The 26,511-nt window shown below is 33.6% G+C and overlaps 1 protein-coding gene across 7 annotated transcripts in view; it reads left to right on the forward strand.

The window, feature by feature from the left end:
• The first annotated feature begins 814 nt into the window (after positions 1–814).
• The window catches only part of LOC105233061 (protein apterous), a 66,466-nt gene continuing 40,769 nt past the window's right edge, over positions 815–26,511 (forward strand). Inside the window, exons 1-3 of one of the 7 annotated variants that reach the window (XM_029553321.2) lie at positions 815–1,393; positions 1,670–1,766; positions 2,731–3,172. In XM_029553321.2, coding sequence (XP_029409181.1) covers positions 3,134–3,172 — 39 coding nt within the window. In that variant the 5' untranslated portion in view covers positions 815–1,393; positions 1,670–1,766; positions 2,731–3,133. Of the gene's footprint in view, positions 1,394–1,516; positions 1,539–1,669; positions 1,767–2,730; positions 3,173–26,511 lie in introns of those variants that run through there. The other 6 variants (XM_011215004.4, XM_011215005.4, XM_011215006.4 and 3 more) reach the window with 6 other exon arrangements.

Here is a 26,511-nt window from a genome sequence, read left to right on the forward strand (position 1 = left end):
AAAGAAATGATGCCACAGCAATCACCGGTGGCAATGGTGCCGCGGCAGTTGTTGCTGCTGCTGCATAATTCATACCTATGCTGCTTCTGCCCACAACCTGCTACCTTCTGTTTGCTACCAAACATCTTAGGCCGATTGTGATTACTGGGGTTGCAATGTTTTGCACATTAATATACATTTCTATATACTTACACACTTACTTATATGCCAATGTGGATGTAAGCCCCAATACATTTTTTTGTGTGTTCAATTCAATTCAGTCATAGTCGTTCACACCAACAGGAATGAGTAGATACAGACGACTCTAAACTTTAGTCGCCTTTCGTTGGTAATAACATGGTGAATGAGTGAAATTGCTCAACCTTACTGGCACCAAGCACAATCAACAGAACGAACACCACGCCTCCCTAATATCCAAAGCATTAAAAGCACATACCCATACATATTAATACGAACACAACAAACCAGCAACTTAATATGGCATGCTTTGTAGCCTTCTCTGCTCAGTTTAAACATGAATTTCCTCCCTTAAGCGTAGCAGAATCATAAGCGCAAGCAAGGCAAACCTATAAACTTTGCCGAAACAGTCATCAGTAGAGGTATAACAAACACCAATCGTATAAGATTCTGCCAATAAAAGATGGCTATATGTGTACAAGATGTGTTGAAATGCGATGGCTGTCTTTAGGCCAGTATGAGTTGAAATTGGTTTCACTCATTTCGTGGAGTGTCAATGCGATGGGTGCTGTCAGAAAAAGTGCTGTACATACAGTAGTTGTCTCACATTCGAAGAACGATGAACTAATGGGAAACTATTTGGTGTAGCGCGCATGACTCAACAATTGAATTGAGTTCGAAATTGTAAACGCGCTCTCCGTACCGTGTTTCGAACAGCGACAACCGGCGAGCACAGCACACTGCAGAAACGATCGAATCACGGTAGTGAAACTTAACGTCCCAAAACCACTCACGACAAATCAGTTTCAAACGTCAAGCTAGTGTCGGCAGTGTATTTTGGAACCTTTCAAATGTTTCGAGCGAAAAAGAAACCGGCCGTGGGTGTGTGATCGACTATGTGCGTTTGTGAATAGATTGAAATTAAAAATAAACCCGCCGCAAGATATCCACAATCCACGCGTATATGAAAATACAAACAAAATAATTAGTGAAAAGAGATAAATTATTAACATAATAATGAAGTGTACATATGTATTTAGTATATATAAATTCGAAGAATTACTTTATTAAATAAAGGAAAACCTTTTCAAAGATATCAATGACTTTTAAAGGTTAGCAGCAAAGATAATGGGCAAATTGTATGTACGTCCGTATATCGTTTGTGAGTGGATAAATATAAATTTATATTCAAATATCCTCTAAATATAAATTCATGGTATGAAAGAGTAAATTGTGTAATTTAATATCGATAAGTATAAAACACGAATTTATAGAACTTACTATTAGCATTTTCAAAGTGTGGAAATATTAAAAAAAAAATTTAAATTAGCGAAAGAAGCCTTCATAAATGTGAAATATATGTATGTATTTTGCAACAATCAAAGAGTGGAAACCTACATATGTACATACATATGTATGTATACGTAACTAACTAACGTATGTATGTACATATGTGCTAATTTATTTATATACATACATATTTCATAATTAGTTTCAGCAACCCGGTTGCTAGTAAATTATGCATCCAAAATGCCGATGAGATTAGGTTTAACCAAATAACTGGACATTCATCAGTACATCTTACTTAGGTAATTAACATACATACATACACACGTACCAACGTATTAATATACACGGTCATTTGTACACACGAGTACATATGTATGTATATATCTATATATATAAATATAAAGAATAGATTTTATCACAAGTTAAAATCTTATTTAAAGAAACGAACAGTCGGGAGGGTCCGCTTTCAGCTTCACTTTCTAGTAGTCAGCTTTTGCCATTAAAAATCCAATTGAACTCGACGCTACCGCTACCGCTATCGCTACTGTGATTGTTGTTGTATTAGTTGAGTTGTGTTGTAGAATCCGCGCATCCCTGCTCTGCAAAAGCGCCCACAACGGTCTAGTCATAAATTAATATATACCTTAAATGAATTTTAAGCTGTCAGTAACGCTTGCATTTAGGCGCTTAGGTTTTTATCACCCGCCTGGTAATGCGAAAGTTTAGGTTGGTTAAAAGCAAAGCTTTTGAGACGGCAGGCCCATCTTTAGACTGCCGTTCATAGCTACATGTGTATGTATGTACATACATTTACATATTCGTAAATGAGACGTGAGGCAAGGCACATTATAAACTCATTGATATTTGCAAAAAAATTTAATTATTCAATAAATAAGTAAATCCAGTTAAAGTAACCTAAGGAGAGCTTGAATTCAATAATATCTTTACTTAGGCATAACTACATGTTTGTTGTTTTATAAAAATATATCAATTCGGGTATGAGACGAAACCGAAATGACAAGATTTCAAAACAGTAGGTGCTTAATAAAAAAATAAAAAAATATATATAATATGCATTTTGTGATGTGAGACAAATAAATCAAACCGATTGGTTGATAATATGCTCGTCGCCTTGCTGCCAATTCCAATCACTAAAGAATTTGTTAGAGTTTAAAGTTCTAGCGCGTTACTTAGTTTTTGAGACTTGTTCTTAATATTTACCCATACATATTTATATATATAACCACCGTTTTTAATATATAGTATATCAGACGACAACTTGAAATGATCAACTACGAAGACATAAAAACGTGAATAAACCAAACCACATCAAGTGATTCCTACAGAGAGACGCCACGGCAAATCATAGTGTTTTAAAGCAAAATTGATATTTTGAAAAACTTGAATACTTGTATTAGTACAATTACCTTTGATGGTTAAAGAGGCTGGATGAGTGTAACAGCGTTTTGGATATCTGAAAAATTGGTTGGGCGATTTATCACGGGTGTCAGTTGTCACATCTGTGCATTTTACGTGGAATCAGTATTAGTGAAAAAATCCGATTTTAGTGAAAGAATTATTATCGTGGGTTTGTTGAAAAGACGAGAATTACCACCGTTATTAAGCATCCTTGACAGCAAACCTTGAGATATTCCAAAAGACGCACATGGGCGTCTGCACCGAAGAGCGCCCTGTGATGCATTGGGTAAGTTAGCAAATCCAAATATACTTAAGTAAAGTTTTAAAATATTTTACCTATAGTCTACAATATTAATGATTAAATTGATTAACATGAACATATGCTTCTATCTACTAATGCTCCATTTCACTTGTAAATGTTATACATTTTATAAATATTAAGTTTCCGACGAAGTTTGAATCAAGATAAAAATATTTTTTCCTTATGAATTATCCTAATTCGACATGAATCCAACAAGGTGGCTAAAAAGGATTACCAAAATGTCTTCAGTCAAAATTTGTTTAAATAAATATATAATTTGGAAAATTATAGAATGTTTTTAACCTAAGAATTAAAGAAAAAAATAAATCAAGCCTTTAAACATTCATAAATACTATATATGATTCTTCACTATAGATGATAAATCATAATATTAGGTTGTCAAATATCTCCCTTCCGCCTTTTTGTCTTTTGAACTTCGCGGCTAAGTATAAAGCGCCACAGAGCTTGTATCTGGCAATACATCTTTGAAAGGTCTTGACATAACCTACAAAACGACGCTATGCATAATTAGTTTTGATCACTAACGCCGAAATTCGCGCTATTTTAAAATTTTCCTTCGTTAAAGGCAAATCCGCTAGAGAAACGTTCCGTGAGATTAATGTTGTTTGGGGGATGGTTCTCTATCACTTCGAACTTCTGAGGAATGGTTTCGACGATTCAGAGCGGGCGAAAACGACACCATGGATAAGCCACCCGGCGGAACACCTGTGACGGCGAATACCGTTCGTGACTCGCCTAGAAGATGGAAGTTAGTCACCAAACCATTTTAAATCATCTGCAGAAGGCTGGATACACAAAAAAGCTTGATGCTTGGGTGCCGCATGATTTGACGCAAAAAAAACTTATGGACCAAATCAACGCCTGCGATATGCTGTTGAAATGGAACGAACTCGACCCTTTTTGAAGCGGATGGTGACTGGCGACGAAAAATGGATCACATACGACAATATCAAGTGAAAACGGTCGTGGTCGAAGGCCGGTGAATCGTCCCAAACAGTGGCCAAGCCGGGATTGACGGCCAGTAAGGTTTTTCTGGGGTGTTTGTTGGGATTGGAAGGGAATCATTCACTGGGAACAGCTCACCCATGTGGCCAGACGCTTAGAAGCTTCCAGAATTGGCCAACAGGAAGGGAGTAGTGTTCCAACGCCAGACCACACGCTTCGTTAATGACTCGTCAGAAGCTACGGGAGCTCTGATGGGAGGTTTTATCGCATCCACCATACAGCCTGGAAATAGCGCCAACTGATTACCACCTGTTCCTGTCAATATTCGTTCACTAATAACAAGCAAGCTTTTTACTTTATGTTCAAGTCGCTTTTGTAGTTCTTTTGGTTGATAAGTATTCCTCTTTCGACACTCTTCAAACCACAAAAGTATGTATTGTTTTCCATTTTTTAACGATCTTTACAACACTTTAAGAATTTGAATTCAATCTGAACTTTTTAGAGTGTAAGTTTTCTCCCTGATATACGAATAGATAATGTTAAACTCGTGTGAAAATCGTAATTCTAGTTTTTACGTCTCGTTAAGCCTCAATACTCCATCTTCAGGAGTAACGACCAAAGTATCCCCTGATGGGGAATATTGAGTGATGTCATATATTACTTATTCATTCCTTGTGTTTTTCGTGACTGTTGTATTGTAAGCTGCTGGAGGCAGCGGAGGTGTTAGGCCGTGGAAACCCAGGCAAATTTTTATGAATCTTTGGCGCCGACACTGTTAAAATATCTGTGTTAAAACCAATGGTTTATTAAAGCATGACATTTTAAGCATAGGTAGTATATAAAACATTTGCGAAGAAATATTACAAAATACGACAGTGGTAGCAATTATTCGACCATTCCTCGGAAAAAATGAGAATTGTGGTGCCCCTGATGACTTTGTGCTTCATCATCTGAAAATACAATGTTCATTCGCTAGATAATAGATTTTCCCATTTAACCCTTATGTTAGTAACCAACTTTACCGACGTCTTTTAGCAACCGGGTAGCGGGGTACCCACAATATGAGTATTAAAAATTTTGTTTGTTTTATTAAAAAAAAACTTCTAAATTTTTTCTAAACAGTTTTGTCTTCAAATATTAATAGTCGGTGATAATTAAAAAAAAAAATAGCATCGTAGAATCGTGAATCAGGGTGAAAGAGTAGCGAAAGAATTGGCAGCTCCGTACCGAGGTAGTGGTAGAAACATCTGCATGGATAACTTCTTTACTACTCTACCAGTTGCTAAACATTTGTTGTCGTGAAATATAACCATTGTTGGCACGCTAAAAAAGAATAAACCTTACATCCCTAGTGTTATGGGATCGAATAAGACACGGGAGCAGTATTTGACAGTTTTTGGATTTCATGAAAAGGTATGTGTTCCTACGTTCTTAAAAAAAATAAAGCTGTCATTCTGATATAGACAATGCATTCAGATACATATATCAGTTGGTGATGACGCTAAACAAAAACCAGAAATAATAAATTTGTATATATAATTTATTATGAAAATAATAAAATGATTGTCAAAAAAAAAAACGACAGAACGTCGTCAATTTATGCGTAAACTAAGCGAGGATGCCGATGACTGAACGAACAAGTTCGCACGGCGAATCCACAAGTAATGCGCCACTTCTCCACAAAGATTGCCGTTGAAAGTGTATTAGGCCACACACTGACAGAAACAGTCGTGATAAATCCTGGTCCAGAGACTCCAAAAGATAAAACTGGAAGAAAAAAAGTAACAGGATCGTGTCTTGTCTACAATGCTTTGCTTATAAGAAGACGGCGAAAGACACGGAAGGCCTGTGCCAATTGTCACCAACCTGTTTGTGACGGGGACTCAGTTAATCGTGTACAATGTGTTCAATGTCATTAATTATAAAAAAGTGTAATATTTCTTTATTTTTTTTTAATAAAATTTAGTTGTATGCATTAATAGAAATTATATACAATTTATTTCTTATGCTTTCCACTGTGGGTACCCGGATAACCGGTTGCTAATAGGGCGATGGCTAGAGTTTAAGCTTATTTAAAATAAAAAATAAATCAATTAAATGAACTCACAAATAGCTTTCTTTTAAGTTAAAAAAACGACGATTTGAGAGCTTAAAATGAAATATTGAATATTTTTTAAGCTATTCATACAAATACACCGCGGTGGGTACCCAGGTTACTAACATAAGGGTTAATGCCGTTTGGGTCGCCATCAATTTACAATATTATTTTTACAACTTATTATGCTTCTTTGCATGACCTCTTCTTTTAAATTTATATATGCATAATATACAATTTCCAATTCTAAGGAAAGAGTGGCTTTATGTTGTATTTCAAGATTCAATAAACCTTCAAACTTCGATGAATAAAGATGCCATATAATGATAGTTTATTTGTTGGCAGAAGATATTCTGTCTAGTATTCGTTCATTTTTATGGTATACCCACCCATTTCCCTGGCTTAACCGATAATTTTCTTTGTCTCTATGTCTGATTATCGTATTCCAACAGAACTTAAGCGGCTCGAATAAAAATTTGAGGTATTGTAAAAGTGTATTTTAGAAACTCTATTCTATATTCCATAAATTTGTGATTATGGAACATTCACTTTCAGTATACAATTTGTGTTTGTAGAGCTATTTATCGCATTTTTGCTGTTCGTCTACATATTTTCTATCAAATCTTAAGCCGCTTACAAATAGCTATTGTAAAATCAGTTACCGTGTAGTCGTGGTGCTGAGTATATACGTCGAAACCACGGCAATATTTTCACAAAATAAATATCGTTAGAAAAAAGTTTTGTTTTGCGCCTTAAATTGAGGTAATGTTTCCAGCTTCAATCAACAATACTTTCGATAAACCTTAGAACAGTGTAAAATACTACCATTGCTAAAATCCCAGTTCGCTTCTGTAAACATAATTCCTTATATGTACATACGCATATGTATATACATACTCGTACAAAACGCAGGTTTCGTGGAAATATTGATAAATATTTTGTAAAACAAAATAGATACAATATTAAAAATTAATCAATTGCATATCAAACGTATCTTTTTCAGGTGTTTAAGTTGCTCAGATTATTGCATTCATTCACTTACCAAGGAAAATGTCATTAAAATAACCATATCTAAAAATAAGGAATTTTCAAAATATAAAATTCACTCTTCAACAGATACATAACTATACATTGTCAAGTTTTTAATGTCCAATTATGGTAGTTAAGCCCCCTAAGTCCTTATCTGAATTCTCACTACATTCTTGTTTTAATTTTATTTGACGAATGTGTGGACAACTGACTTGTTTAAAGAAGAACGTCCTTGTATAGAAAACATCTTCATCAAATATGTCATGGATTATTTCTGGACACCTGTGCAAACTCCGAAAAACTTGTTCAGATCGAGCCACTATAGTATATAGCAAAGCTAGCATACAATTTGAGCGATCACAGTTCTTGTAAATTTTGTATTTGAGAGCGTGCAACCATTGCAACCGTGCTAACGTTTTTGTTTTTTTAATTCCTTTAATCAAGTTATCGGAATAATCGTCCAATAGCGAATCACTTAAAAAAAATGTCGAAATCGGATTACAACTGTTTAAGACACTTTTGACTTTTTACTAAAAATGGATATAATCGATTCAATACATTTTACCTAATATAAATAAGTAAAGAAAGGGTAAGTTCGGTTATAACCGAACATGCCATACTCTTGCAACTTCCAAAGATCAAAGCCGTAGAAATACAATATAAGGTTTTCCAATAGAAAAGATTTATGTAATTCCTAAGTGTTGTTTCGGCCTTTTTAATATGTCATGATCTGTTATTTTCTGTCATTGTTTTGACTAATGTTAATATATTAAGAATTGTCTCAAACCACAACCTGGCTGATTTTGTAAAAGGATTTGGGCTTGCAGCCGTATAAAATTGTCTCAGAACTGTAGCCATTGGGCCATCTTAAACGTTGTGAATTTGCTGATTTTTTCTTGGAATAAGTTGTACTTCTTTCGAAATGATACCATTACCGTTACTGTCAATGGAGAGCGGTATAGATCGATGATAACACACTTTTTATGATCGCAATTAGATGAGGATCAACCTCACAACCTTGACAACATCTATTACGAGAAAAGTTTGGCGATTCGATTATTTCAAGAAATTGTGACATTGAATGGCCTCCAAGAAGTTATGATTTATCACTATTAGACTACTTCTGTAGGGTTATTTATAATCATTGGTCTTAAGCAATAAACCCGACTCTCTTCAAGCTTTAGAAGTCAATATTGAACATGCTTTTCATTTATTACGCCCTCATTTTGTGGAAAATGTTCTCGGAAATTGGGTTCATCGAATTCGTTCAGAACTTATTGTATTGATTGTACTTCACATTCGGATTTCCTTAACAATTAGAGTATTCTTTTTTGAAAAAGAAATCATATCACTCTTGTTGGGAAACCTAATACAAACTTCTACGTACAGGCAAAAATTTGGCTTTAAAATAGGTGCGAAAGAAATCAAAATTTATTTTGAAATCGTGAAGTACCTATATGGCAACACCACATATCACTTATACACACAGATTCATTGTTTTTTAGAAAAAGGCTATCTTTCAATTTCAGTAAGATAACTAACATACTCGTATTGGCCGATATTCGTGGTATAAAGGCCACCGGAAGTTTTGGTTGCTAATGGAAATATCAGTGGCGTAGCTACAACTTCGCCCGGGGCCAAGGATGTTCTGCCGCCCCCCTTTACCTACCTACCTATAAGTTTCATGAGGTGGTTCGAACAAAAGTGAATTTTTACAAAATGTCTTCCACATTTATAAAATTTAGGAACTAGAAACCACACAAATTCTGAAGTTCCAAAATTCTCACAATACGGTTTTTGAGGAAATTGATAGTAAATTTACAAGACATCTTATTAAAAGCCATAGAAAAAACCCCATTTTCGCCCTATATCTTGTACACTTTTGACACAATTTTCAAGAATTTTTGCCCGAATTGGAGTTTTTAAATACCATTTGTGAAAATTTGGAGAAATAAAAGTATTTGTTACATTCAAAGTATAGAGTAACTGTGAGAGTAACACGTCGCGAAGATCGTTTTGCCGCCCCCCAAGACGTTGCGCCCGGAGCGACGGCCGGGACGGCAGCAAATAGCTACCATACAAACTGGCCGATAACAATCAAGATAATGATATTTTATTTCCTTTTATGCAGTAAAAAATGCACATGTGAAGGGCATTATAACTTCGGTGCAGACTTAGTAATCGTTTTTTTTTCTTCCTTCCGCATAGTAACTTTTGACCCATATCTGTATATGAGCATAAGTTCAATAATATATCATATAGCAGGGTCGGATCCAGAAATACATTATGGGGGAGTTCAAGTTCTCTATCCAGCCGAGTCGCTTCAAATTTAGCACTTTCAGTTACGGATCTGCTTGAACTTATTAACAATTAAATCTGCATACGTATGTAGCTACACTTTGTAACTTTAGTGATATCTTAGCATTATTTATTATATTCAAAAATGGAAACAGTCTTTAATTTTGTTTCTGAAATTAAATTACTTTATATTTTTCCAGAGTAGTTAAATTACGAATAAGCTATTTAACCCTTGGGGGAAAATTTCCCCTATTTCTCCACCTGAAACCGCCACTGCATAAAGCATTAAAAGTAATCTTCGTTTGAGTGATAGCAAACGACGGCCTTGCTCAACTGCATTGGATCGTCATCCATTTACCATATATGCATTGCGACATATTAATATTATAAAATAAGTTCTTCTTAATTATAAAGATATTTTACAAAATTTCTATTAAATGTGTTCGTATAAAAATGATTGGAAGAGTAGTATTGAATGTATGTAGTATTGTCGACTACTGTTACCTACTTATACGAGTATAAATACGTATGTGTTAGTCGCTCAAGATTACATATTTTGCACACTAGCGTTAATTCTCGAAAGCTGAATGTTTAGCTCAGCATTCTCATTAACATTTTGAAATCAAATTGCATTTTGTATTTATTAATTTTCTGTTATCTATCGCTAAGGTTAAGTGTTATCACTGTATACTATAGAATGAATGTTTTGCTGATAACTCATATACAGCATGCTGTTTTGAGTATACATACGTATTCAAAATTTACAGTATATGAATATGCAGGTACTTATGGTAACAAATGATACATATCTGTTTGAGTACTCCTCGCTCTATTTATATGTTGAATTAATGATCAATATACATGTATAATTCAGCCAAGGATTTGCTATAGTTTGGGAGAGATAAAATTTAATTAATCTTCTTCAAGAGAATTTTCGTAATACTATATATAGTGTATAAATTCCAATTGAATATGTATGGACCTGATATGTTGATCTTGAGAGCTGAAATTATTGCAACTAAATCAAATTTATTAGAAAGTTGCAATTACACACATTCAGTAAAGTTGCCGAAAAATTCAAAATTCAAATTTGATATCTTTTTGACTTATTTTGAAGGTCATATACTCAGTTAGTTTAATTGCTATAATTTACTTCGCGACAGTTAAAATGATATTAAAGTCCTCCAATGAGATAAGCATATGCTCCATAAACTCCACTGAAGAACTTATATTTGATATACTGAGCTCATGTGTGATGTGATTCATTTGTTACAAACCATGACACATTTGAAATCATTGTTAGTCTGGTAGCGTTGAAAGATTTCTATATTTGATTTGGATGCTGGGCCACAGCTGTATACCATATCCACACTGCTTTGTATAATTGACTTTTATTCTCAAGACTGAGTTCAGAAATCAATATATTTTGTTTGTCATAACCTCAAGCTACTGTCGCTTCGCTTTGTTATAATATTTTCACGTAAGTCGTCGATAAAGGTACATTCTAAAATACCTACCAGAAATGTTTTTTGTGAATCTGAGTGCAATTATACCATATACGAGTATACCATATACGAGTATACTCGTGAACAGATGTGTCGGTATTTACTTTAACATACCATTTCCAGGCTGACATTGTTGGTGGTGTTTACACTGGTTCCAAGATAGACGAAATTATGTACAACTTCAAAGTTATGACTGTCAACAGTGACGTGAGAGCCAAGTCGTGAGGGCGACTACTGTTTGTTTGAGATATTTAAAAAACAAGACATACATATCACAAATTTGCTGAGTAACTACATATCTATATAATTTTTATTCATTTCATTTATTACATGTTCTTTACATTTAATTAGCATAAATAATATTGAAAAAGAAAAGCTGGATAGATTTTATATTATATTTTGAAATCAAACTAGTTAAAACTAAATTGTATTAAGTTAAGATATTAAGCGGCATATTCGGCATAAAGCCGGCTAGAATAATATTATAATTATTGGATATATGTATAACTAAAAATTCAAATTTATATTAATAAAATTTAATATGTACCACTTTCTGGCATATTAATAGGTTGTTTGTAATACCTAAAACTAATAAAAATACAGGGTGACGCAAAAGTCAGAAGTTGATCAGAAAATGCTACAAATTTTGCAATTGACGTATGTTTTGACATTTGTGTAGTAAACATATGCGAAATACACGTAAATAAACAATGGTACGCTACACTGCGTGCCACAACCGATATGCTGAAGGATGCATTTCCCGGGCGCCTAATCTCCCGTTTTGGCGATTTGCATTGGCCAGCAAGATCGCCTGATTTGACCGCTGCAGACTTCTTTTTGTGGGCTTTTTGAAGTAGCGGTTTATGTCAACAAGACACAAACTCTTGCAGCTCTTAAAGACAATATCCGTTAAGGGGCCATGGGTGGAGTTCAAAATGTGAAAACATGTGACAAGGACGGGGGAGGGGTTAAAAAGTCCTTAAATTCGTTTATGGATGGCCCCTAAGAATGTGAGAACCTATCGCCGGAAGTTCTGGTCGAAGTGATGGAAAATACCATAAAAAGGGCTCAAATGACAATCAACTGTGGTGGCGCCCATTTACATGATATCATATTCTCGACTTGATGTAAAAAATTTAAAAGACCAAATAAAAATAATCCACAAGTAGAATCAAAGTTTTTCATTTTCCAAAAAACATCGGAAGATAATTTTTGCGCTACCTGTTATATTCAGTTTTATTTTATATAGGTACACTAGCCGGAGGGCATAATAAACGTTTATTGCCTTAAATCTACGGAATCATTGTTTAAATAACTGAGAATTTGTAAATTTTCTTTTGCACTCAACAAGCTAAGGTGCCTGCAGAGTGGACGCTCAAAGCCGAGCCGAGCGCAAAGCTGACGAATGCAGAACTCATCAATGCGAGAAACCAGTTTGCGGGCATCATAAGAGACTAACGACAAATCTTTCTGCTGAGATAAATACATATGTACATACATTGAACTACAATATACAATACATACATTGAAATACAAGTTATTGTAAAGTTATAATAAATACACGTTTTTACAAAAAAAGCATTAAAAGATTAATTTATAAATTGGTAACCACTTTGCGATTTTGGTAATAATGAATGTCAAAACTACCGTCAAATAGCAAAAACTGTCGGAATTCAGACAATTGTAAAAAACTTTGCCAAAAAACGGGGAAAATCCGGACGAATACAGGATCTGCTTATCTTTCTAAAATAAAACAAATAGAAGCAAATAGTGCTGTGTCTCCTGCAAAGTGTTTCTCATAAAATAACTATTTAGATATATATATTTATACACATAATTCTATTAAAAACCAACATTAAATTATAAAAATTATTAACAAAAACAAATAATTAAAAACATACATATGTATACCAATAATGCGATGATCATGGTGGTGGTAACCAGAAAACCCAAATTTTTTGCTTTTTACGCCTTTGGTTTTTTTTTTTTAACTTTTTGACATTTTTCTGAAAACTAATATATATATTTATAAATAATATTTCTTTAGTATTAAAATTTTAAAATTTATTTTACAAAAAGCCAAAAAAAATTGTATCACATTTCGTAAAAAATAACTATCATATGTTCTTTCCAATGACATAAGATATAAGTACATAATATGTACATACATATTTATGTGTACAAAGTTTCATGATGATCAGCTATGTGGTACCGGCGTGAAAGAGTAACAAATTTACTTACATACATTCACATTTATAATATTAGTGTGGATTATTATTATTTTGTTGAAAGGTCAGTGGAAAAAAATAATTTACTTCCAAGTGTACTTAAAATGTATCTTAATAGCAGCAACTACCATTTCGAATAGTAAATGCCTTGAAGATGAAAATTATAGTAGAAAGCAAATATAAATTATTAGTCAGTTATGAATTTTTTAAATAATTTTCAATTAAAACATAGTAAGAAGAGTTATGTTCGGGTGCAACCGAACATTTAATACACTCGCAACTTGCAAGAATCAAAGCCAGGGAAATATCTTAAGGTGCAAACCGTCAACCAGATGATCGGAATCCAAGCAATTATATATGTATACAGTTGAACTTCCCTAACTCGAATCACCATAATTCACAAAAGAACTTCGAGTTATGGAAGGAAATTTGTATAAAATTTGACTTCTATTATATATACATATATATAACTCATACAATTACAGACATATTCGACAAAAGGTTTTTTAGAAAAACGAAAATCAGTATACATATGTGGTAAATATATTAGTGTTGGGCCGATTTTATCTATTTCGCCAATACTATGTTATTTTGTTATACAATTTTGTTATAAGCGAAGTCGGCGTTTTGCCCATTGTCCAATTTCTACACCGGATTAGTATTGTGAGCGTGGCAGTGTTCCGATTACGCCCATCTACGAACTCCACCTTGCAATTTTGCCAAGAAACATATGAATGTTCCAAGTTTAATCAAGATATGCACATGTATGTAGTGTATGGGAGATATGCACGAAAAACTATAAAGAGCTATAACAAAAGTGTACTTTAAAATAATACAATGGTACATGGCATGAAGTAGAGAAGGGCATTTGTGGTATAAAAATTTTTAAAAGAAGACAGTGACCCACCCCTTAATAACCATCTTAATCATTTGATCATTTTACTAAGTATAAGTATATCATTTACCTGTGAGATATATTATTGAAATTTGCAGGTAACATATTATTGATAATAATCTTCTCTTATGTTAAAAATAGATAAAACCAATACTTTTGCTGCCACTATATACTGCATATTTACCCTACCTAATCATTTCCGACCAACCGACACCTTACTTTAAACCGTTCAAGTCAGTCAAAATGTATGAAACAGCGCGCCAGTCGTTTCTTCTTTTCGCAAGGTAGCCATTGGAGATTCCAAGGGAAGCCAGGTCCTTCTCCACCTGGTCTTTTCAACAGAGTGGAGGTCTTCCTCATCCTCTGCTTCCCCCGGCGGGTACTGCGTCGAATACTTTCAGAGCTGTAGTGTTTTCTTCCATTTGGACGACATGATCTAGCCACCGTACCCGCTGTCTTTTAATTCGCTGAACTATGTCACTGTCGTCGTATATCTCATACAGCTCATCGTTCCATCAAATTCGATATTCGCCGTGGCCAACGCGCAAAGGACCATAAATCTTTCGCAGAACTTTTGTCTCGAAAACTCGTAACGTCGAATCATCAGATGTTGTCATCGGCCATACCTCTGCACCATTTAACATGACGCGAATAATGAGTGACTTATAGAGTTTAGTTTTTGTTCGTCGAGAGAGGACTTTACTTCTCAATTTCCTACTTAGCCCGAAGTAGCATTTATTGGCAAAAGATATTCTTCGTTGGATTTCGGGTCTGACATTGTTGTGGGTGTATATGCTGGTTGCAATATAGACGAAATTATCTATCACTTCGAAGTAATGACTGTCAACAGTGACGTGGGTGCCTAGTCGCGAGTGGGACGACTGTTTGTTTGATGACGGAGTCATGTGTAGAAGTTCACAGAAGTGAGGAAAGTTCTCTGAAAGCCATTCACTTGGGAGTGGACAAAAACGATTCTTTCACATATGCCTGAAGCAGCCTCGGATGAGAGACTCCCATTGCGATGATCTTTTTATGTCTCATTCTGAAAATAGCTTAAATCAAACAACAACCACGCCTACTTACCATAAAGCACAATTTTAAATGCCACTTGATTCGTTCAGTTTCCATTACAAAAATCAAGAAATAATTAATATAACGGGATAAAACTTTGCACGAATAATGTATTTAGTGTGTGCCACCTTATGACCAAAAATGGCTTAAATCCAATAAAAATTGTTCAAGTCCCTAGGTACCAAATGTTTAAGCCCCGTTAGCTGTAGTTGACTTTTGATCGAAAATGACGGTCAATGTGTGAGATATGTAATAGAAATTCAGACATAATCCTTTTCCTGGAGTAGTAATTCTGTGTATCCAAAATGGGTGGAATCGAGTCAATATTTTCCTGAGCCCCATATACCTATTATAAACATTTTCGAACTTCCAGGTGACTTTATACCGCATTTATCGGTAAATATGTAAGTTATCTCAATGAAAATGAAAGAGCATGTTTTACTCATAACAGTGTATCCTTGTACCAAAAATAGACAACTTGACCTAATCCTCATATAATGGTAATTATACTTGAATGTATGCGAGGTACCTCAATGCAAGCCAGGTAAATTTTTTTTAATATGTGGCATGATAACAGTATAGATAAAATCGGGACGATACTACCCCAACTCTCATATACTACATACATACATATGTATGTATAGTGATTTTAATTTTTCTAAGAAACCTATGTGTCTGTTAGTGTATGAATTATATATAATATATGTATTTATAAAATTGCTTGTATTTCGATCCTCTGCTTGACGTTTTAAACTTTAAGTTATTTCCTTGCCTTTGACCTTGCAAGTTGCATGAGTATAAAATGTTCGATTGCTAATTCACAAAATTACTTTATTTATTACATATATACAAGTTATAGTTTCATACTTTCGCATTCTATTACAAATTATAAACAACAACGGGAGTAATATTAATTTTTTAATAGCAGCAAATAGTGTTGTTGTTGTATGAAGTACGTTGATCTGCAAACAAAATCAGATATTTATGTATTTAATTAAGTATGTACTATATGTACTTTCGATCAAAAACGACACCAGTTGAGAAAACGAAAATTACAGTTCAATTAAGAGGTGGAAGATGAGCCAATTCGTGATGGTTAAAAATTAACTTATATTTTGCCATTATTGATATTGTATTGTCGTAAATCGATGAAAGATACGCTCACTTGAAACAAGTTATTAAAACTCTTGGATTTTATTTACTCTTGATCACAGTTTTTGCAAAGTTCTTCATACCCAACCATTTTGAAAATTGTAAAGAAATCGATTTTGATGCAAAGGATTTATGCAACGAAGTGAAAACAATTTGGAATAATTTATATCTGTCCAAACGAATTAATAGATATTGTTCTAAATTTGTTTAATACGGGTGTTGCTAACACTTCCTGTGTTGTTATCAAAACTTACTTGAGCTCTACAATGTGTCAAGAAAGACTGACGGTGTTAGCATTATCAATTGAAAATGAAGTGGCACAAACTCTTAACAATAAAACAGTTGTGTCTGATTTTTCCAAGTTAAAGGCACGCAAATATTTAAGCAAATAACTTTTTTTATTGTACTACTTGTTATAAAAATTTTTTAATAACTATCGCCAGTATTACAGTTTTTAATCCAATCCCATTTTGGTTGAAGTTCGGTATTATCAATATTAACTTGACCCGAAAATTTTCGGTTGAAGTATTGTCAACCTTCTTCAACTCTGAGCGATTGACTAGAGCACCAACTTCAACTACTACTCGTACCAAGCGCATTAAGAGCCTTAGCACTAAAGTTACAAAGGTGTAATTTGGTGTGGGGGGACACATGTGGGATAAAATTTTTTTAAAAGTACCCGGCGCACCACTCTTTAAATGGTAAAATGTAAATATTGTAACAGATTTCTCGATAAGTCGTCTTCCATACAACACACTCTTCAGTTCGATCACTAGATTGTTAGACCGCATTTAAATACTTTATGGCTTATCTTTATTTCTAATTCAAACAACTTAACGCTTTGCTACACATTATCCGAATTTACAACTTCTTACTTAGATATCAATAATCTTTACAGGATAGCGCTCTAACTAGAACTACAAGGTCTGTCGCAAAAGAAACAGGACTGTTAAAAAAAAAACAAAAAATTAATATTTTTCAAAAGTTATATTTTTTTATTAAAAGTAGTTACCTTGTGCTTCGATACAGCGTTTAGCTCGGTCAATAAGCATTTTAAATGAGTGTTTAAGGTAATTTTTATACTCTCGCAACAAAGATGCTAAAGAGAGTATTATAGTTTTGTTCACATAACGGTTGTTTGTAAGTCCTAAAACTAAAAGAGTCAGATATAGGGTTATATATACCAAAGTGATCAGGGTGACGAGTAGAGGTGAAATCCGGATGTCTGTCTGTCCGTCCGTCCGTCTGTCCGTGCAAGCTGTAACTTGAGTAAAAATTGAGATATCATGATGAAACTTGGTACACGTATTTCTTGGCTCCATAAGAAGGTCAAGTTCGAAGATGGGCAAAATTGGCCCACTGCCACGCCCACAAAATGGCGGAAACCGAAAACCTATAAAGTGTCATAACTAAGCCATAAATGAAGATATTAAAGTGAAATTTGGCACAAAGAATCGCATTAGGGGGGAGCATATTTGGAAGTAATTTTTTTGGAAAAGTGGGCGTTGCCCCGCCTCCTACTAAGTTTTTTGTACATATCTCGGAAACTACTATAGCTAGTCAACCAAACTCTACAGAGCCGTTTCCTTCAGGCATTTCCATATACAGTTCAAAAGTGGAAGAAATCGGATAATAACCACGCCCACCTCCCATACAAAGGTAATGTTGAAAATCACTAAAAGTGCGTTAACCGACTAACAAAAAACGTCAGAAACACAAATTTTACGGAAAAAAATGGCAGAAGGAAGCTCCACCCAGGCTTTTTTTAAAAATTAAAAATGGGCGTGGCGTCGCCCACTTATGGACCAAAAACCATAACTCAGGAACTACTCTACCGATTTCAATGAAATTCGGTATATAATATTTTTTTAACACCCTGATGACATATACTAAATATGGGCGAAATCGGTTCTCAGCCACGCCTTCTTCCAATATAACGCTATTTTGAATTCCATCTGATGCCTTCTCTGTATAATATATACACTAGAAACCAATGATCATAGCGGAATAAAACTTTACTGAAATACGGTATGTGAGCTGAGGTATCCCTTGTGGAAAAATTGTTGTGATCGGACTATAACTTTTCAAGGTCCCTGATATCGAACACGAAGAACTCAGTGCCCAACCTAACCTAACCTAATTTTTCACCGAAAATATCGGTAAATCTCTCAGAATTTAATTCTAATTAATTTTACAGCAAAATAAAAAAATATGTAAATGACGGATAATGAAATCTCGATTATCACTTTATCGTGCGAGAGTATAAAATGTTCGGTGACACCCGAACTTAGCCCTTCCTTACTTGTTCGTAATGCTTTTGAGAATTGTCGCCTTTTGGATAGCTGAAATGTCCTTTCATGGGCAAATGGGTAAAACAAATCAGCATTGTATTTATCTGCTATACTGTTCGACAGAATATTATATTATTGCGAGACATTAAATTTTACAACCGGGATAGTATATGAGCCACTAGAAAAATGTACGCGGACCGCCCACCGTTAGGATAAATTACTAATTTCCGAACCCGTTCGACAAATTTCAACCAAATTTGATACATAACGTTATTATGACATTTATATGCAACCAGGATGCAGTGCATATGGTAGACTTTGTGCTAAAAATATAGGTCAATCTATGACATATGTATGTATAATCCTGAAATTCGGGGAGAATGATAACTTTAAATTAATATTCCCTTGTATTACATATGGGTTGAATTGTACGAATATTTCTCTTGCTATATGCTCTTTCTACATATCTACCATAAAGATTTTCGAACTTCCAGTAGAATTTATATTACATACTTATATATCAGACAATATGTGAGTTATATAATGACAATGAGGCAGTGTGTTTACACACAGCAATGTATCTTTGTACAAAATTGAACAAAGTCGAGAGAACACCTGCCCTAGCCCCCACTTAAATGATATTCAGAATTTTGAAGCGTTCGGCTGACTTTTCTCCATATACGAGGTGTGTTCAAAAAGTATCCCGAATTTTGTGTTTTTTCAAAAATTATTTATTTATTCATGAATATCTATTTTGTCCCCATCAAAGTAATCCCCATGAGATATTATACACTTGTGCCAACGGCTTTTCCAATCTTCGAAGCACTTCAAAAAATCATTTTTTTTTCTCTTCTTCAGCCGTCTTTATCTCGTCACGAAAAGCGTAACGTCGTCCTTTCATGGGCCTCTTCAGTTTAGGGAACAAGAAAAAGTCACAGGGGGCCAGATCTGGGGAATACTGTGGCTGCGGCATCATTAGTGTGTTGTTTTTGGTCAAAAAGTCGCGCACAAGCAACGATGTGTGAGCAGGTTATCGTTATCGTGGTGCAAAAGCCAATTTCTGTTCTTCCACAAATCCGGGCGTTTCTGGCGGATTGCTTCGCGCAAATTGCGCATAACTTGCAGGTAATATTCCTTATTGACCGTTCTTCCCTGTGGCAAGAACTCATGATGCACCACGCCCCTGCAATCGAAGAAAACTGTCAGTTACGATTCGCGATACTTTTTGAACACACCTCGTACAATATATTAGTGATGGTATGTGAGGTACTTCAATGATGACTTGATAATAATATGTGGTATTGTCAAAATAAGATAAAATCAGGTCAATACTACTTTTATTTCCCATATATCTAAAAAAAAGATTTTACAAATTTCCGTTGCCTTTTTGGCGGATAAATCAGTAAACATTTAAAATATCTTAGCAAAATTAACTAATTGAATAATAATAGATATACTTGTAGTATAGTTCAATAGAGAAAATATAGGAAGCGAATGTACGAATCACCCCTATAACTAGCCATAAACCGAAAAAGTAGTACTCGTATGTGTGTTAAATATTTATATAGTAAATTAGTTAAAATATGTTCACGAGTATGGTATACCTGAGCAATGTAAAAAGTAAACGGAGATTTAGAGTGATTTTTAACTTTTCGTCTGAGACTATATCGTTGTTGTACAAAATGTGTGACATTTTTATAACACTAAGTATGTAGAAACCCTTTTTCTAAATTATGTGTTTTAGCGCTTAATTTGAATAGAATTGGGTTTAACTTTGGTGACAACCTCATTTCCCTAATAAATTACATTCTCTGGTTGTCGTTTTGCATTCAATAAATAAAATTTAGTCTCTTCGGTTCAGTTTATGTCAGGTACATCTCATTTGAAGATGAATATATAGCAATTTTCCCTGAAATGAAATAAAATACATATATTATAACACTAATTGGGTCTATGACCTATAATACCAGATTTTCTAAGTATCGTTTCCGCCATTTCTAATACATATGTCGTGATCTGCAATTTTTTGTATTGAGTAACATTTACGATTTTATCGTGGAAAGATACATATGTATATGGAAGAACAACGTTTACAAATTATTCATTTTTTTTATCTAAATAATCGTTCTCCGATTGCAACTTTTCGTGAACGTTTTGCCGTTTTAGGACGTATTAATCGTCCACCTGTCCCCTCTATTCTCGAATTGTTGAAAATTTCGAGCGTACATTTCCTTTACATAATGTTCAAGTGCCAATAAGACAAAGAACCGCTCGAAGTAATGAAAATATTGCTGCCGTTCAGGGAAGTAGTACGGAAAAAGAAATTTGGCGATACCAAGAACGGAATTGGGACTGCCTCAAACCACAACCGTATTTTGAGAGAGGATTTGGGTTTGCATCCTTGCATCCTTGCATCCATATAAAATTGTCTTACCCCAGAACTGTAGACATTGGACCACCGTAAATGTCGTGAATATGCTGAATTTGCCGTGGAACAACTTGAAAACGACGGGGCTCACTTTCATTTAAATGGTGGCTTAGTAAACAAAACTGCTGATACTGTTGAGAAAAAACCCACAAATTATTAATGAACAACCATTACATTCACCTAAATGAACAGTTTGGTATGGTTTTTGGTCTGGCGAAATCATTGATCAATCCTTTTTTCGAAATGCAGCTGGTGACATCGTTACTGCTGATGGAGAGTGATAAACAACTTTTTATGAACTCAATTTTAAAAAGTTGATTTTGATAACATCTGGTTCTAACAAGACGGGGCTACGTATCAGATTTGGAAATTAGATTATTTCAAGAATTAACTCCAAGCATTTGTGATTTAACATGATTAGACTACTTCTTTTGTGATTATTTGAAGTCATTGGCATTTAGCAATAAACCAGATTCTCTTCAAACTTTAAAAGTCCACATTGTACTTGCTATTCATGACTTTCGACTTGATTTAGTGGAAAAAGTACTCGAAAATAAGTTCATGAAATTCGTTTTTGCAAAAGAAGTCGTGGAGGCCATTTGAATAAAGTTATATTCAAAACTTCGATTAAACTCACACTAAATAAACATTTAAGTTTCCTTAACAATTATTTTATTTAATTTTTTTTGAAAAGAAATCATTTCACTCTTAGTGGATAAGTTGATAAGTTAAAATTTGATTGTAATACTTACACGATTGTCGATCACCTATAGGTATTTCGCCGGCTTTGATCCTTGCAAGTTGCAAAAGTATGGCTCTTACTTGTTTATTGTAATTTGTTTACAGTCTGTACTAATAATATAATAATTAGTTAAGTGTTTGTTTTCGCTTATTAACAACGGAGTGGAGAGCTGAAGAAGATCACATTGCGGAGATTGTTTTACATCATTTCAGAAAAAGTCCAAGTAAAATGCATGAGCTTCTCAAAAAATGTAATATTTCGAGACAGTTGGTTTATTACACTATTGATCGTTTGTTCTAAATATCTCCAGTTGATGATAGAAAGAGAAGTAGTGATCCTCAGGTGAATCGAATCAATTTTAAGAGCAGAAATCCCCTTAGAAAACAAAAAATTAAGTTAAAGCAAACGTACATATGTATATATCGGCCAGATCAATGTCAAAATGTATTATGGATAACCTCCATGTGAAAGCTTACGACGGTTGTTGAAGCAGTTTTTAATTAGCAAAACGACAAAATATACGCAAATACTTCCAAAGACGCAAACAAATTATATTCCAAGGAGTGAATGTGGTCATCATCTACTATATTGTTCGTCGCTCATTTAACATATGCATAATTAAAAATTATAAACTTTATTAAAGTTTTATTTTTATAACGGACTGAACTTATGGAAGGACTAAGGGAGTCTTATAAAGTAAGTTCTGTTTTAGATATTGACCTTAAAATAATAACATTTAATTATAAATTATGCATAGTAATAAAAAGAAGAAGTTACTTTTCTAAAAAGTAAATAAACTATGAAAATTTCGTCAATTCATTGGCAGAATTCATTGCAGTTAAGTATCAAATGCAAATGATCTGCGGAATATTTCAGGTGTGCTAATTAAGAATATGAATTCAAACATTTTCCATCACGTACTGCTATTTTGATCATATTAGAAAATGGTTTGACCCCTACACTCCTGAAATACAATACAAAAATTCCTGTAAACTAGTGTAATTACACTATTAACCTAAGTAGATATTTTGAACTAAACTTCGCAATTCACTTTTAGAAATTTCTTATTATTTGCGTGGTATAATAAAATGGAAGATGTATAAACAACTTACAAATTGTCTTAACCACTCCAAAATTAATTTAAAATACCAAACTCATTCCCATGAAAAAAAATTAAAAACATTTTCTTTATAAAACTTGGAATGAATACTGTACTATGATATCTTCAAATTAATTACTCAAAAATACGTAGATACGTACATGAAATAAGCAGAAATGTCAGAACGACTGCGATGATGTGACACTTCCAAATTTAGAATTTTCCTGTCTGCGGTAATCTTATTTTCCAGTTATAATTGTACTATCCTTATAATACGGTATGCGCGCTTTCTAATTCGCAACAATTTATGTGGATTTTTTCTAAATATACAAGTATGTGTATTTATGTTGTCTACAGTCATGAACAGAGAAATATTACACTTTAAGTATGTAATAAAACGACGTTAATAATTATTATAAGCAGAAAACAAATTGAACAAATTGAGAAATAGATAAGTTATGTATTATATAAAAAAATATTTTTCCGAATGCGTATTTTGATATGAACGTAGAAATAGCATTGAAGACCGCTTCTGCGAAAATTAAGATAATTTATTAGAAATGTTTTAAGTTTAAGCACTCACACCGTTCCTACAACTTTTCAAAATTGATTGACAACGTCGGGGCAAACTTTCCAGTCCAAAATTTTTCAGCATTTTTGAATTTATTCTTAGGAATCAGCGCCTTAACATCGCTCCATAAATTTTCAATGGGGATTACGTCGAGACTTTGAGCTGACCAGGTCAGGACGTTAGTACTTTCTGCAGTGAACAAATTCTTCACATTTTTAGCTGTGTGATTTGGATCATTATTATTATTCAGAGGCATCAATTCGAACCCGAGTACTTTGGAACCGTATTTATAAAAATGTTGAGGTATGAAAATTGGTTCATTTGGTCTGAATCCGTATCAGGAAAACGCTACCCTTAACGGGTTTTGTGATGTGTCTGGAGTTACGGAGCTACATGTCAAGGGCGATGGACAAATGGTTTGCCATTTATCAAAGTTCAGCCATATTCTTAGCATCATTGAGACGTCTTCGTACAAGTCTACTGGATACGCAAAACACAAATTCCTCATTTATTTCAGCCATAATTTATCGTTAAATTTTAAAAGGATCAGCCTTGATGTTTCTGATGATGATTTTATCAGCGTGTTCCGTTGTTTTACATGCAGCAGCTTTGTGTAGTTTTTTTTTAATATTTTCAATTTATTTGAGAGTTAAAGTTAAAACAATATTTTTTCCTCCACTGGCAATAAATAATGAATATTTGCACAAATAACTAAATGTGTATATATATTATATTTCTTTATCGAATTTCAATCATTCGCTTATTTCGTTAGAATACGATTGTAAGGAGTAAAAGCAAAAAAGTAAGCATGATAATGGCATAAACTTGCCGTTATAAGTTGTGGAAGTCAAGACATACACTAACGTAGGAAATTAATGCGATGCACTAATTTGATAAAACTGATAACTGATTTGAATAATTTATTTTATTGTGTGCTATTTTTCTGTCTATGACTGTATCGTATATATGCATATGTATTTGCAAATTTGCAAACTAGGGTGAACAGCAAAACGGCTATAACGGAATAATATCGGTATTTCTGTCAGATAAACAACGATTTTTTCCTTTAGCCCTACACACATACATACTTACATCGCCCGTCACCAGGTTTAACATACTTTCATCATCCTAATACAATTGTTTCTAACTTTTTTGTTATTACCTTGCTGTTACTGTATTGTTTTAAAATTTTCTCTATTTTGTAATATAAGCAATAATGTTTCAAGAAAACATGCGATAATAATGTTCCGTTGGATAAGTTCCGATATTTTTGGTTATTTTTAGCCGAAAAGTGTGCTTTATTTTAGCGCTATCAAGTTAGCACATGCAATTTGATATGCATTTATCTTCGGAGTTTGAAATCGTAGCTTATGAAGAGTTAGAGTTTTCAATAATTGACATATTAAAAAAGTTGATAAGTAACAAAAGAGCAATTTTGAGAAAAACATCCAACTCCCATAAATCGAATGCCAGAATCAGGGCATATGCTGGTGTTAAGAGTTTGTCTCTTCTTTAAAAGGTGTCAAATAATCCCATCAACCACCTAAGGTTCCTCGAAAGGAAAGACTATTAAACTTTGCACCGGTACCCATAGCCTTTAACTCTGATTGGCGCTAAGTTGTTTTTTTCAGACCAAAACAATGTTAGTTGGGTTGCAAATACGAAAACATGAATAAAATGGCTTTTCTGCTGCTTTTCTCCATTTTAAAAATATGTTTCGAACTTTGTACAATATAATAAAGCTCTGATTCACACTATCACTATCACTGTACATGTGAAGGGCAAAACATCGATATAGTGCAGTAATTACTTTTTTAAATGTCTGAAATCCTAAAGAACAGACTACGCCTCATTTTAGACATTAACTTTGCGCTCTCGTAACTACATTTCCATATAGGCACTCTGGAGACGATATGACAGCTCTTTTTTATACTGCCCAACAACCAAAGCAGAGTGCTTCGAATCATTATCCCAATTAAAGCAGTAGTCTCAATTTAAATAGAGTTTAACTGTTAATATTGCCTAGTAGTCCTTCGTTGGAAACAAAGTTACCCACGGCATTTGCTCGCACTGCCATGCAAATCGAAATAAATTAAATTTAGAGTTATTTGAAAAATTACAGAATCACACAATTTGTTATCACGGTGGATATACTCTTTGCAATATATTAAACATTTGGCAATATTTCTCTACAATAATTATGGATGCATTTGTGGCATATGCGCTAGGGTGAAAGCAAGAAGTAGCTTCAAAGTTAAGACATATTTTGTTGGTTCCAAATGACCAAATTAAAAGTTTTTATTTTTTTGTTGAGTTGAAAAAAATATTAGTACAAAAATATGTATCAAATAAGAGAAACACGAATTATTATTTTATTTAGTAGAATAATTATTTAACCAAAACGATTTAAACCTAATTTGTGCTGATCTGACTCGCTGTTAATCTACCTAATATAACTTTTCTTTAAAACTTTCAACTGAATTTATGCGGCATACTTACTATATATGTATGTACATACCTTTTAAAGCAAATAAATACAATCATCTTAAAACTCATAGAGTTCCAATATACCCAAATAAAGACTTATGAGTTACCAATTGACTTTATACTGTATTTATCGTATAATGAATTTAAGTCTTTATAAAATGTTCGATTATAACGAAATTTAGCCCTTCCTTACTTGATTCAGCAAAGTTTCCATTTTTCTGACAACACAACTGTCATTTACATATTTTTGCGTTTAATTGTGAAAAATCTTAATATAAAATTTCTGAACGAACTCTGCTCATTAAGAGGTCTTTGAGTTTGTTTGTATCTTTAGTAAACAATCGCGAATTAAATTTTTATTTAATAAGGTACTATACTGTCGTAAAATATTCATTAGTTTTAATATTTATTTCTTTTTCAAATACTTTATATAATTAAATTTAAAAATAGACAGGTTTTAAAAAAGT

The sequence above is a fragment of the Bactrocera dorsalis genome, chromosome 3 (assembly GCF_023373825.1).
Source record: "Bactrocera dorsalis isolate Fly_Bdor chromosome 3, ASM2337382v1, whole genome shotgun sequence".
Lineage (NCBI taxonomy): Eukaryota > Metazoa > Arthropoda > Insecta > Diptera > Tephritidae > Bactrocera > Bactrocera dorsalis.